General features: G+C 30.9%; 1 protein-coding gene across 1 annotated transcript; it reads left to right on the top strand.

Moving 5' to 3' along the window:
- Positions 1-9,326: 9,326 nt before the first annotated feature.
- On the top strand, positions 9,327-14,196 carry LOC139898123 (probable sphingolipid transporter spinster homolog 2). Its single transcript, XM_071880831.1, has 15 exons — positions 9,327-9,512; positions 9,848-9,979; positions 10,257-10,388; positions 10,471-10,572; positions 11,195-11,299; positions 11,394-11,469; positions 11,658-11,732; positions 11,858-11,960; positions 12,044-12,119; positions 12,245-12,413; positions 12,518-12,631; positions 13,117-13,236; positions 13,338-13,466; positions 13,613-13,691; positions 13,831-14,196. The coding sequence occupies exons 2-15, from the start codon at positions 9,912-9,914 to the stop codon at positions 13,962-13,964; spliced, it is 1,482 nt and encodes a 493-aa protein (XP_071736932.1). The 5' UTR covers positions 9,327-9,512; positions 9,848-9,911; the 3' UTR covers positions 13,965-14,196.
- Positions 14,197-15,147: the final 951 nt, after the last annotated feature.

Here is a 15,147-nt window from a genome sequence, read left to right as displayed (position 1 = left end):
AGTAAAAATACATATGACGGCATTGAACAACTGAACAATGCAGGGTTGGCTCAGATTCACGAACCTATATCATTTATATATATATTAACACGTATAATGGTAATCGAACAAATTTATATATTATTAGTGATTTACTCGTTATTTTAGTAACTTATGTGTTTTATTAATAACTTAATTAATTATATTTATTTTGTATACTTTAGATAAAAAAAATATCAATGTAGTTATGTAATATATTTTTCTTATATATATAATATTTATTTAGTAGATTAGTAATAATAATCTTAATAATGATAATGAACATAATAATTTTTATAATAATAATAGCCGTTTTATTTGTAGTAATAATAATACTGTATTAATAATAATATTAATGATAATAATAATGATAATAAAAATAATGTAAATAAAATTATATAAAAATTAGGTTAATGAAAATAATAATAATAATAATGATAGTAATAGTGATAATAATAATGATAGTTTTAATAATAATGTTACTACTAATAATGTTCTTTAATGATAATACTAATACTAATGTTAATAATAATAATAATAATTTTAAAATCATGTTAATACTAATAATTATAATAATACTTAATGATAATACTAGTAATAATAATAATGATAATACTATTAATTATACTAATAATCATATTACTAATATTAGTGATAATAATAATTAACTTAATAATAACAACAATTAATAATAATAATAATAATAACAATAAAAACAATAACACTTGAAACTACCTTTAAAAGCTTTTTCCCTAAAAAGAATGCCTTAAACAGGGCTCGAACCCACGACCTCCCGATAACCAGAAAACTCCCCTAACCATCCGTCCGACCCATCTTTTCTGGTTTATATTGCGATTTATATTTATTTAACCATATTACTGTCTCAGTCCAACCTCAAAAATAAAATATGGCCCATGTTATAAATAACGGCCCAAATCACTAATCTCGGCCCAAGTATCAATTAAAGGCCCAAGTTGTTTTAAATTTAACCCGTTAGCTTGTTTCAATGTAAAACCACGAGATGTATTCCATTTAATTAAACCGTTCGATGGTTTGTAGGGTCCTTGTTTATGAATTGTCGACCAAAAGGAAAAGAACACGAAATAGCAATTTGATCCAATAATTTCGTAGCATGATTAATGGCCGTTAACCGCTTGTTTTGATTGATAATTAGCAGCCTGTTTCATATGGATTCGATGGTTTGGTTTTTGGGTTTTTCAACAGCAAAGCGAAACAAGAGGAAGATAACGAGTATACAGGTGGGTTTTGTTCGTGGTGTCCGGACAGAAAAAGAAAAAGAAAACAGTGGTAGTTCCAGTGGATAATAGTAGTAGCAGGTGATGATAACGATGCTATTTGATGGTGGTGTTGCTGTGTTTGTATGGTTCGATAGGACATCTGTAGTAGAAACAATAGTCTGTGGTGAGGGTCTCAGCGAAATTAAACAAGAACTGAAGTGAGAGAGAGAATGAGAGAGAGAGGGTTTGCAATGGTTGCAGAAGTTATATAGCAGTAGTAGGTAAGAAGAAACGAGAAGCAACAACAGCCCTCATTGGTTGTTTGATCAATGGATGTAAACAGAGTTGCAGGAGGAGTTTTTAATTGATCTTTGGAGCAAGGAACACACGTATAACAGCAGGATCTTATAAGGGTGAATTAACAGCACTAGTAATTGGTTGATAGAAGTGCTGTGGTGGTGGTTTCGTGGTTGGTTTTGGTCGTTCACGAAGAAGAAGAAGAAGAAGAAGAAGAAGAAGAAGGTGAAGAGGTGAAGGTTTTTGATTCGAATAAACATAAACAGATAGCTGTAACAATAATGAATGGTGGTGATGGTTTTGTGAGGGTGACGACTGGTTATAGGCTGTAAATAAAAACATGAAATAGGACTGACGAAGCAGTAGAAGAATCGAGTTGCAGGTTATTGAGGGTGGTGTTCGTTAACGGTTGTGGTGGTTTCATCGAGTAAGAACACAACAAGTAGTAATAATGGTGTCGAGCATGTGGGGGGTTGGTTTGGGTTGGGTTTATGGTGTGTGGCTTATAGGTTGTATCCAACATAATAAAAATACGAGCGAGTAATAATGTTCACGATAGTTTGAATAATATGGTGATCGAGTTGTTGATGGTGGTTGTAGGATGGTTACATGGTGATCATGGTGATGATTGATTGTAAATGGAGAGGAAGTAAAGTGGTGATTCCACATATAATACGTTCGTATGAATATATAAGATCTAGAGGTAGAGACTAGATAGATGGAACCATATTATATAATATTAAAACAATTCACTCCACTTACCTAAAGATTAAAACGTGTTGTGACAATAATTCAATTGCTTTTCATAATAACACAGTATAACAGCCATGATTGACAAGGAAGCTGGATAACAGGGAATAAAAGGACTAAAAGTAGATAATGAAATGTAACAGATTTTGTATCTATCTGTTTTCATATTTTATATTTACTAAATATAAACAATTAATAGTTATAATAATAATAATAATAATAATAATAATAATAATAATAATAATAATAATAATAATAATAATAATAATAATAATGATAATAGTTATTATAAAAGTGATAATAATAATATTATTCATGATAATAATAACAGTAATATAACAAATTATATGTATCAATTTCATATCTATATATTATATATTGAAAATAATAATATTACTAATACTGACATTAATATTATTATAAATATTAATTTTAATAATAATAATGAAAGTAATAATAACAATTTTAATATAATCACTATATTTCACCTTGTAATTACATATATTAACATTGCGATTTATTAATTATGTAATATTTAATAATTATATAATAACATATATGATAACATTTATTGAATACTTAATATTTGTACATCCTAATCATATATATATATATATATATATATATATATATATATATATATATATATATATATATATATATATTCATTTTAAAAACAACTTTTATTATTTTGTAATTTATTTTACTTATTTAGTTTAAGCAATTAAATCGTATATTATTATTTCAAACTATTATATATACATATTTTTATATATCTACATATATTTATTTACCACCACTTGTTCGTGAATCGTCGGTAATGGTCGAAGGTAATTGCATATATGAAAGTAGTCCAAAATTTTTGAGACTTAACATTACAGACTTTGCTTATCATGTCGGAAACATATAAAGATTAATTTTAAATTTGGTCGGAAATTTCCGGGTCGTCATAGTACCTACCCGTTAAAGAAATTTCGTCCCAAAATTTGATTGGGATCGTCATGGTTGACAATAAGTATGTTTTCATAACGCATATGAGCTGATAAATAGAGTTTTATTACTGTTGAGTAATATGGATAAGATAATTCGATTACTCGAAGAGTACGAGTGAAGTTATCACAAAAGAGCGAAATAAAGAAGAAAAGATTCGTCTTAGCTTTTGACGTAGTCAGGGTTGAATTTAGAGAATAAGGCGCGTCTTAACTTTTGACGTTGTCTTAGTTGAATTCCGGAATTCAAGGGATTAAAGAAAATCTTCGAAATCTATAAGATCGGATTCTTCGGGATTTATGGGAATTAGGATTTTTATAATTAAATACGGTGATCTGCCTTGATTACTCTGTCTGATGTTCCCATTATAAATTAAACTTTTTTCGTTCCATTATACCATTCCTATATTTTCTTTCTTAGTTCACACATCCAAAAGATTATGAAAATGCTTAATCCCGTTCTAATCCTTGATATTTTCCTAATTATCATTTCTGTCATCCTTCTTTTCAATCTTCCACCAGAAAAATTTGTTTACTTCTACTATTACCTTGGGGTGATACTATTCTTAATTCTAACGTGTCTTTATATTGTTATTCGTATTAATATCCACGGTTTGTAACCTCCATATTGTTCTTGGGCTTTATATTTTCCTTTATATTTTGGAGCTCTTTGCCTTTTTATTCTCTTCTCGACCTCTAGTAAAGTGAGTAATGGTCCAGAATTCGTAGATATGAATTTCGGAATGAACATAGTTAATGTTCTAAGAAAGAAATTGAAATAGCATGGTCTTGATTTGTCAAATTACCAGAATATCCGGAAAAGACCGAATCATCAAGAAAGTATTGTCTTGATATTTTTAGAGGTTAAATAGAATACAAGAGTCGTGTAACATGACACATGATGATGGTACTGTGAATCATCACATTCCATTAGAAGCTCAGCATGACTTACTATAATATAATCACGTTGATCAAGTGTCATTATATTATACTAACTCATGCTTCAGTTCCCAACACTACTTCAAAAACATTCATATTTTAAATTCGAATCTTTCAGAATTTAGAAACTAAAACAGTTTCCTTTCTGATGTAACAATAATATCGCGAAGATATAAATGATTTCAGATAAGAATAGTTACGAAAATATCTTCAGAAATATCGACGATATCTATAATGAAAGATACGATGATATCATAGAATTTCTAATATCAGAGGATAATGAAGAAGATTTGTCCGTAAGGGTTTAGAGTCAGGAGCAAGGTATTCGTTAATGACTTCAGCAGACACTGAATTATTTGGATACTTTGAAGGCAGGTTTAGTCCTTGTGATTTGTCTACAGTCTCCTTCATGATTTGCTCAATCCGTTTTCCAGTTCCAAACCTTCTTTTAAGCTTTGTCAACACATAATTCTTTATCATCAAACTTTTGGCTGTTAAGGTCCTTTACAATTTTTGCTGCTTCATTCAACTTTTTCAATATTCAAAGTATTGGTTCATAGACTGCGTGCTTTTCAGAGTATCAGAATGGAAGACCATAATTCTAAGAGATAGATGTTATATGTATACATATAACTGTTGATGTAGTAACGTTGCAAGATTCAAAATACTGATTGCTAATTCTTGGTAATTGGTATGGTAATTCTCGTTACAAGATGCGGATGTGTATACGATAGGGTTTTAATGAACAAATATAATGGTTTTTCGGAGACACTTAAGCCAATGAGTGATGAAGTTGCTGGTAAGTTTACTGCTAATGTGGTGGGATATAAATGGTTCCCCGGTAACAATAAAAGAGCACGCATATATATCAAGGTTATAATAAGGTTTTTTCGAACAAAAAGTCGAAGTTGACTTGCTGGAGCTGTGACAAAACTGGCTAATTTGGAGAGGGGTTGTAAAGTTATTTTCGGTAATAACAATGCCAAAGGAGCTAACACAGATATGTGTTAAACGTTTACTCAGTTTTTGAGAGTTTTTCAGGTGCATAACTATATGCATCAATCTTTTCTTCCATAGATGAAGTGCGGTTGGTTCATCCTTTCGATTGAGGTGTTTTCAAGACTCATGAAAGGTTTGAACACAGATTGTAATCGTCAGGATATAAATGAGGTTTAAGATGAAATCAAGTGGCAAACTTGGAGAAATGTTTAGTTTCATATGTCATAATCGATATTTTAATTCATTTTAATTGTCCAATGTTATTAGTCCACAGTTAGTAGTCCACAATTAGTAGTTCAACAATTCATATATAGTTTAATATATAATATTCGAATTAATTAATACGTGTCGTGACCTATTATATACATGTCTCAAACTCGATCACAACTCAAAGTATATATATTATTTAGAATATACCTCAACCCTGTATAGTTAACTCGAACATTATCGCATATAGAGTGTCTATGGTTATTCCAAATAATATATATAGATGCGTCGATATGATATGTCAAAACCTTGTATACGTTTCCCGATATTTAAAATGTGTAAATAACAGTATTTAAATGACGATAAATAAAGTGCGTAAAATAAATAACAGAAATTAAATGACGATAAATAAAAATTGCGAGAATTAAAATTGCGATAAATAAATTGCGATAAATAAATGTAATAAGGAATTAACAGTTAGCTAGGAACAGTTAGCTAGGATTTTGTTAGCGTGGATTCTTAATAGAATTTCTCATAGTTAATTCGTTTGTTTCTAACAAATTTTATTTTGTCCAATGTTTTCTTCATTATGCTACTTGTTGGATTCTGATAGATCAAAATCCAAATATGAAATTGAATGAAAATGGTTATTCTGTGGTGAACGGATTCGTATATCTGTGGATGTAAGTAGGATAGTAAATGACTGTTGAATCAGATTGGAAGAATGTACAGTGTAACTTATTAATGTGAAATCTAAATATTCTTCGGGTATTACCTACCCGTTAAAATATTTTCACCATTAACAGTTTGTACAAAAGAATTTTTAATTACAATCTTTATGAAAACATATATACATATATATTTTCTTCAGATGTAATCATGGATTTATGAGTTAATATGATATTAGACTCATTTGATTTATCGTTAGAACAAGAATATATAATCTCTAAAACATTAGAGATTACATAATCGCTATGTCGAACGAAGATAAATGATGTAGAACGATTCGTAGAACGATGATTATGCTCGAGGTACATAATGAGATGTTGAGGCGTGGATTGTTGATGGTACGGGTGCTGTTACTGAGGGTACTGTTGGTGCCGGTGATGTTGCCGAAGCAGGTATGTTTTGCACCATATTTTCCAAGGCTACAACTCGTACCATCAACAGTACCTCGGTACCAACAGTACCCAAGTTGTTTTAAATTTAACCCGTTTGCTTGTTTCAATGTAAAACCACCAGATGTATTCCATTTAATTAAACCGTTCGATGGTTTGTAGGGTCCTTGTTTATGAATTGTCGGCCACAAAGGAAAAGAACACGAAATAGCAATTTGATCCAATAATTTCGTAGCATGATTAATGGCCGTTAACCGCTTGTTTTGATCGATAATTAGCAGCCTATTTCATATGGGTTCGATGGTTTGGTTTTTGGGTTTTTCAACAGCAAAGCAAAACAAGAGGAAGATAACGAGTATGCAGGTGGGTTTTGTTCGTGGTATCCGGACAGAAAAAGAAAAAGAAAACAATGGTAGTTCCAGCAGATAATAGTAGTAGCATGTGATGATAACGATGCTATTCGATGGTGGTGTTGTTGTGTTTGTATGGTTCGATAGGACATCTGTAGTAGAAACAATAGTCTGTGGTGAGGGTCTCAGCGAAATTAAATAGGAACTGAAGTGAGAGAGAGAATGAGAGAGAGAGAGGGTTTGCGATAGTTGCAGAAGTTATATAGCAGTAGCAGGTAAGAAGAAACGAGAAGCAACAACAGCCCTCATTGGTTGTTTGATCAATGGATGTAAACAGAAACGTTGTAGTTGCAGGAGGAGTTTTTAATTGATCTTTGGAGCAAGGAACACGCGTATAACAGCAGGATCTTATAAGGGTGAATTAACAGCACTAGTAATTGGTTGATGGAAGTGCTGTGGTGGTGGTTTCGTGGTTGGTTTTGGTCGTTCACGAAGAAGAAGAAGAAGAAGAAGAAGAAGAAGGTGAAGAGGTGAAGGTTTTTGATTCGAATAAACAGAAACAGATAGCTGTAACAATAGTGAATGGTGGTGATGGTTTTGTGATGGTGACGACTGGTTGTAGGCTGTAAATAAAAACAGGAAATAGGACTGACGAAGCAGTAGAAGAAGCGAGTTACAGGTTATTGGGGGTGGTGTTCGTTGACGATTGTGGTGGTTTCATCGAGTAAGAACACAACAAGTAGTAATAATGGTGTCGAGCATGTGGGGGTTGGTTTGGGTTGGGTTTATGGTGTGTGGTTTATAGGTTGTATCCAACATAATAAAAATACGAGCGAGTAATAATGTTCACGATAGTTTGAATAATATGGTGATCGAGTTGTTGATGGTGGTTGTAGGATGGTTACATAGTGATCATGGTGATGATTGATTGTAAATGGAGAGGAAGTAAAGTGGTGATTCCACATATAATACGTTTGTATGAATATATAAGATATAGAGGTAGAGACTAGATAGATGGAACCATATTATATAATATTAAAACAATTCACTCCACTTACTTAAAGATTAAAACGTGTTGTGACAATAATCCAATTGCTTTTCATAATAACAAAGTATAACAGTCATGATTGACAAGGAATCTGGATAACAAGGAATAAAAGGACTAAAAGTAGATAATGAAATGTAACAGATTTTGTATCTATCTGTTTTCATATTTTATATTTACTAAATACCAACAATTAATAATTATATTAATAATAATAATAATAATAATAATAATAATAATAATAATAATAATAATAATAATAATAATAAATAATAATGATAATAGTTATTATAAAAGTGATAATAATAATATTATTCATGATAATAATAATAGTAATATAACAAATTATATGTATCAATTTCATATCTATATATTATATATTGAAAATAATAATATTACCAATACTGACATTAATATTAATATAAATATTTATTTTAATAATAATAATGAAAGTAATAATAACAATTTTAATATAATCACTATATTTCACCTTGTAATTACATATATTAACATTACGATTTATTAATTATGTAATATTTAATAATTATATAATAACATATATGATAACATTTATTGAATACTTAATATTTGTACATCCTATATATATTACAATATAATGATATATATATATATATATATATATATATATATATATATATATATATATATATATATATATATATATATATATATATATATATATATATATATATATATATTCATTTTAATAACAACATTTATTATTTTGTAATTTATTTTACTTATTTAGTTTAAGCAATTAAATCGTATATTATTATTTCAAACTATTATATATACATATTTTTATATATCTACATATATTTATTTACCACCACTTGTTCGTGAATCGTCGGTAATGGTCGAAGGTAATTGCATATATGTAAGTAGTCCAAAATTTTTGAGACTTAACATTACAGACTTTGCTTATCGTGTCGGAAACATATACAGATTAAGTTTAAATTTGGTCGAAAATTTCCGGGTCGTCACATATTCAAGGGCTTAAGCATAGAAGCTGCCTACAGGGCTTACGCACAACGCTGAGCGGCTTGACTGAGCGTTGCACGACTATTAATAAAAATTGCTCTTATTGCTGTCTTTTATGCTTTTCGAGCAGTCCTTTTGTGTAAAAATGATGCTTTTATACGTGTATCCCATATGATACACCATTAAAGTTCGAGCTCAAGTTCATTTACTAAACGAGCTTTATATAAAGTTTAAGCTTGGGCTCGAGCTTATTTAGACTCGACTCGAATCTAACTTTTAACGAGTCGAGCTCGAGTAGCTCGCGACCATAAATTCAAAGCTATTTACCTGCTCTATGGAAATTAAAAATCATTCTCTACCCGGTTCTTTGGATTGCACGTTCTCTCATTTAGTTTGTGTCCCCGCAAAGATCGCTCTTCCTCACACCTACACATTTCAAGATTATCATTCATCGATCACATATATAATTATTATATATACAAAAAATATATATATCAACATATCAAGATCAATCCTCCGCCGTCGATCACCGTCTCTGTCGGCCGTCACACCACCATTAGGTCAGTTAAGTCAAACCTTATCCGCCAATGTAACGAATTCTTCTATTTATAAGTTTATAATTAAAACCCTAATTAGAATCTTTAGGTCATCTGCACGCACTGCTTATAGACAACGGACTTTCATTTAGGTTATATATGATTGTAATTAGTGTTTCAGATTGTTTTAAATTTGTAATGACTGTATGACTTGAAAACAATTTTCGGATGTGTAAACATTAGGGGAAACGAAGAAGGGTTCGGTAGGTGTTAGCTTATCTTTTAATTAAACATAAAAAGTCAATAAATTTATGCGAAATAGTCTTTTAAGTATATAATTTGTATGTTTGTATCTGCAGGTACATGAAGGTTTTACAAGGGATTACTTAAGAATTTTTTAAGCCCCTGTTTGACCTAAGTGATATGGCTATATATTCATCTACTTTATCTGACTCTACTCCTGCTCATCCTTCTTGGTTTACTCCCAAAAGGTAAAAAAAAATGTTAAATTTAAGGAATTTTCAGTCTTTCTTAGAGATGTGAGATTGAAATTTGTATTATAAAGTTTTTGTGCATTAGTTAGTTGTTAGCTATAATAACTGTTTTCTTTTAAGAAAAATATTTACAGGTAAGGTAACAATTTTAGGTGGAACTTTTGGTTTGTGTCATGGTGGTTACATTAAGCAATAGGGTTATATGTTCATAACAGTTTGATCTATTTTTGAGAATGATTTGATTTATTAGAGCTTATTGGATATGTATGCACAGGTTGCTTGTAGTGTTTTGTGTGATTAATTTAGTAAACTATGTGGATCGAGGAGCAATTGCAAGTAATGGTGTAAATGGTAGTCCCAGAAGTTGTACAGAGAGTGGTGTGTGCTCAGATGGTAGTGGAATTCAGTAAGTCTTCGTTTTATAAGCTACGGTTGGTTACTTAATAACATTATTGTTTAGATATTTTTTGTATGTTTTTAATCTGCAGGGGTGATTTTGATCTAACAAACTTTAGAGATGGTGTCATTTCATCTGCTTTCATGGTTGGACTCCTTATTGCATCTCCGATATTTGCATCATTGGCCAAAAGGTAAGTTAATTAATCTACAATATCGGGGATCGTTTCTGGTGACTTTGGTATCTGGTTCTATACTAACTGCCTTGTACCTAGGCGATGTTAAATTCAAAATGTTCTATCAATAAGCACTATAAAAGTTGAAATTTTGAAGTGTTCCGACAGATTTGAATGTTATTTTGTCTCCAATTTTACAGATTCTTTAGACTTTATCATTCGTTCGTGTTGTATAATAATTTTATATTGGGTCATATCATTGTGCAATATCCCTCATCTAATCTTTCTGGAAGATCTTACATTTTTTTAAGATTTTACTAACAACATCCATTAGGGTTGTCGTTAGTGTGCTTTAAAGTGTTGTACTCAGCGATTACTTATTGACTTGAAAGCGACACAAAGTAAACTGTACAATTGTTTCACGCACGTTGACGACAGCCCTAAGGGTTGACGTTAGCAAAATCATTTTTTTAATACCATTTTTGCAAAAAATCTTCATTTGTTCCAAATTGTAGTTCATGTTAGAATTTTGTATTATTCATACGATTCGCTATTGATAGTATATTTTATCTTTTGTATCGTGCTACATTTATAATCAAATAAGTTATAATGTTGACCCAAATATTGTTTATATGGGCAGTGTCAATCCTTTTAGACTTATTGGTGTTGGGCTGTCGGTGTGGACTCTTGCTGCTGCTGGTTGTGGGTTTTCAGTTGACTTTTGGTCAATCACATTCTGCCGAATGTGAGTTAACTACTTGAAACACCATTTTTTTTATTAAAATGTGACATCTCTTTGTAGCTTTTCGTATCACTGAAATATCATTTTTTTTCTTCAGGCTAGTTGGTGTTGGTGAAGCGTCTTTTATAAGTCTTGCAGCTCCTTTTATTGATGACAATGCTCCAGTAGCACAGGTTCTCTTTCTCACTGGGTAATTAACTAATTACCCATCATTCACATACAATTTAATCATTGAATGACTCATAATGTATTCTGATTTTATGTTTATGTTCTTATAAACTATAGTCTGGATAAAAATGGTGTGTGTTGTGTGTATAAATTAAATAATTTGTTGAAAACATTACACCTTTTTGTTGCACAGAAAACAGCATGGCTAGGAATATTCTACATGTGCATACCGACTGGAATTGCTATTGGTTATGTTTATGGTGGAGTGGTATACACCTGAATTTTCTTTGTTATTGTGAATCTTGAATTTTGATGATTACTCAAATAAACAAATTTGACCAGAATTGGTCGAACTAATAATAATAATAATGGCTGCTGTTTTTTGATTCATAGGTTGGAGCTGGTTTTGGTTGGCGTTTTGCTTTTTTTGGTGAGGCAATTCTAATGCTTCCGTTTGCTATTTTGGGATTTGTCATGAAACCATTACAAATGAAAGGTACGTACTTTTTAATACAACATAAATAGAATATTCCTTAATGACCTTAGTATAACGATTAATGAATTTTGTTTTATATGTAGGGATGTCAAACGATAAACAATTGACTGCTTCATCGAATGAACCTTTTTCTGACCAAAGCGCTAAGGAACACTCCAGGTATTTTTGAAAATAATAACAATATATAAACATAAACGCTGCTTTTAAGAAATTAGTGATATCTGTATGTATCTGTATTCAAGGATTGTATTAAAGTCACTGCCTTTTATTTTATTTGGTTGCAGCTATGTTTCATTTACTTCGAATCAGTTATCCAGATTTTGGGATGATATGAAGGATCTTTTGAGTGAGAAGATATATGTGATAAACGTTCTAGGTTATATTGCATATAATTTTGTCATTGGTGCCTATTCGTATTGGGGACCAAAGGCTGGTTATAGCATATATCAAATGGTAAGAACTTTCGATTTTTTCAAATAATAACTTCTGTAAAAAATAGAATTCAAACAAATTTATATTTGCTAAAGTTGCGTGTCTGAATATTTCATCTTTTACAGAACAATGCTGATATATTATTCGGTGGAATAACAATCGTTGGTGGAATTGTGGGGACATTAGGTGGGAGTATTATCTTGGATCACATGAATTCCACAATCCCTAATGCTTTTAAGGTACAAATTTTCTTTTAATATTAACAGGGACCGAAACGGTCACGGGTTGACCCGGTTAGCAGAAAAAACCTCATTTGTTTACCCGTATATTCTTTTAATGTTGTGTGTACATTCGTACGTTCTGCCAGTCATAAAACTAAAGGGAGCAATTTGGACCCATGTACTTTTTAATGGATTGTTCTGAGTTATGCTTTATATCTAAATGTACAAAGTTCTAACTAGTGATTAAAAGTGTATATATTTACATTTATTGACTTCATATGAATACCGTAATCATATATGACACCTTAATTATTATTAAAGAAAAAAAAAAAAGAATATAATTTTCGTGTCGAGTGTTGACAACTTAAAGTCACTTGACCCAACCCGTTTCACCCCACACGGCTACATAATCAACCTGTCCGATCCGGCTAGTTTGCCACCTGTACTTACAACTGTACATTGATCGAGCCCTTGATTTGTGTTTTATATTTTACACTTTGCAGCTTCTTTCTACTGCAACATTTCTTGGAGCAGTATTTTGCTTTAGTGCGTTTTGTTTCAGTAACTTGTACGTTTACATGGTTCTCTTTCTAATCGGGGAGATTCTTGTTTTTGCCACTCAGGTAACTTTTGCGTTAAGGATAAGATTCATCAAGTTCGATGTGTATATCTAATTAAAGTTTCTTATTCTGATATGAGAAGTACATCATTTAATATGTTGCAGGGTCCTGTGAATTTTGTGTGTCTTCATACTGTTAAACCTAGTTTACGACCATTATCTATGGCTATGTCAACTGTCTCCATTCACATCTTTGGTGACGTTCCATCCTCTCCACTTGTCGGGATTCTACAGGTTTGGTTATTATTTAATTATTTTTTTTATTGGGAACCAGTTTACATGTCAAACTTCGAAGAAATTATTTTATGATAATAAGCTATATTTGTATTATTATATTAATAGTTGTTCTTATTAAGAAGCAATACGTTTTGTGGACGCAGGACAAAGTTGACAACTGGAGGACATCTGCTTTGATCCTGACTTCAGTATTCTTTTTGGCGTCTGGGATATGGTTTATCGGTAAGATGCAACAACATTGATCGTTTCGGAAATACTATATGCATCTTTCCATGTTTTTATTTTTTTATTACAAAGTTATTATATGTCACAAGTATACTAAATTTAATGTTTCTTTGGTGCGTTTTGATTGTTTTTGCAGGTGTCTTTATTCCCAGTGTGGACAAGTACAATGAAGACAATGAGAATCAAGTGACTACTGCCGAACCATCGGCCGTGATACCGTTACTTGAAAATCAACCGGATGATGCAATTCCTGTTTCTTCTTTACCATAAACATGAAGAACTCGATAATAGACTACAAAAAGAAAATGTACAGTGTTTACACCCTTTGTTGTTTGTAACTCGTAGAAGTCTTTTATTTTGTGTTGTAACATTATTTTGTCAAATTTAGTGACCGTCACTCATGTAACCAGTTTAGGGGTCTCAGCTCGTTGCAAGTTGAATAGAGTCGATACACTATGATTAGCTAATTTTATTTTTCCTATACAAGATGAAATTGTTGCTCCCTCCATTCAAATTTCTAAAATAACTTTTATTTTGACTTTTGAAGTCTTCCATTTCCAACTTTGGCTTACAATATTTTTGTTTGTGCACTATATATATATTTGATAAAATATACTCGTATATGATTGAGTTTTAAAGTAATACAGAGTATTATATAACACAAACAAAATAAATTTGAAGTCAAAGTTGAAAAAAAGACGTTTAAAAAAAGTTACTTTGGGACGGATGAACTAATAAAGAAATAGATTTGTCCCTTTTTAGGGTTTGTGACAGTTTGCCATTTTTTGAAAAGTTGCAAATTCACCCATGCATGTTATTCGTCAGATGCAACACACAAGAGCCGCCTTGCTTGTAGCTTGTTGCCCTATACGCAGGCTTGATATCGTTAACTTTTGCGATTTGGAAATGAGGCCGCACGCAACACACAAATTGGTTACTGTTTTTTTTTTTTTTTTTTTTTTTTTTTTTTTTTTTTTAATATTATATGAATATGAATAACATTTTATGATAAGATTATCGATATTTGATAGGTTTTTTTGGATTAAAAAATCTTGTTAATTATCCGAAAAATGTATAACCTGTTAGAAATAGGAGGTTATGTATATTATTTGTGGAAGAGAGGATTGATGATTTAGAAGTTTGATTGATCTTGAAGGCTTATATTTTGTTGCTTATTGAATTGCTTTTTTGCTTGATTACAAATGAGGGGTGAAGCTCTCTATTTATACTACTCAATGGAGTAGTCTAGATCACTCCATCATCTACTACTATCTAGATATTTCCTAGTATTTCTAGACCTAGATATTTTACAAGATTATTCTACACACATTCTACACACTTTCACTACTACATATTACAAGAAGCTTCTACATAATGGGCTATAATCTTGATCCAAAATATTTGTATACTTGCAAGCCCAAATCCAAAACAAATAGCCCACAATCAAGTTTAG

This window comes from Rutidosis leptorrhynchoides, chromosome 3 (assembly GCF_046630445.1).
Source record: "Rutidosis leptorrhynchoides isolate AG116_Rl617_1_P2 chromosome 3, CSIRO_AGI_Rlap_v1, whole genome shotgun sequence".
Classification (NCBI taxonomy): Eukaryota; Viridiplantae; Streptophyta; class Magnoliopsida; order Asterales; family Asteraceae; genus Rutidosis; species Rutidosis leptorrhynchoides.
The sequence above is the reverse complement of the archived record's forward strand: the minus strand, read 5'-3'. Positions and strand labels throughout refer to the sequence as shown.

What these genes read in the sequence shown, in the direction of transcription:
- LOC139898123 (XM_071880831.1), top strand. Translation starts at nt 9,912, where the DNA reads ATGGCTATATATTCATCTACTTTATCTGACTCTACTCCTGCTCATCCT. An exon ending in ACAATGCTCCAGTAGCACAG is followed by an intron (nt 11,470 to 11,657) that starts GTTCTCTTTCTC and finishes TTTGTTGCACAG; the next exon opens with AAAACAGCATGGCTAGGAAT. An exon ending in GTTATAGCATATATCAAATG is followed by an intron (nt 12,414 to 12,517) that starts GTAAGAACTTTC and finishes CATCTTTTACAG; the next exon opens with AACAATGCTGATATATTATT.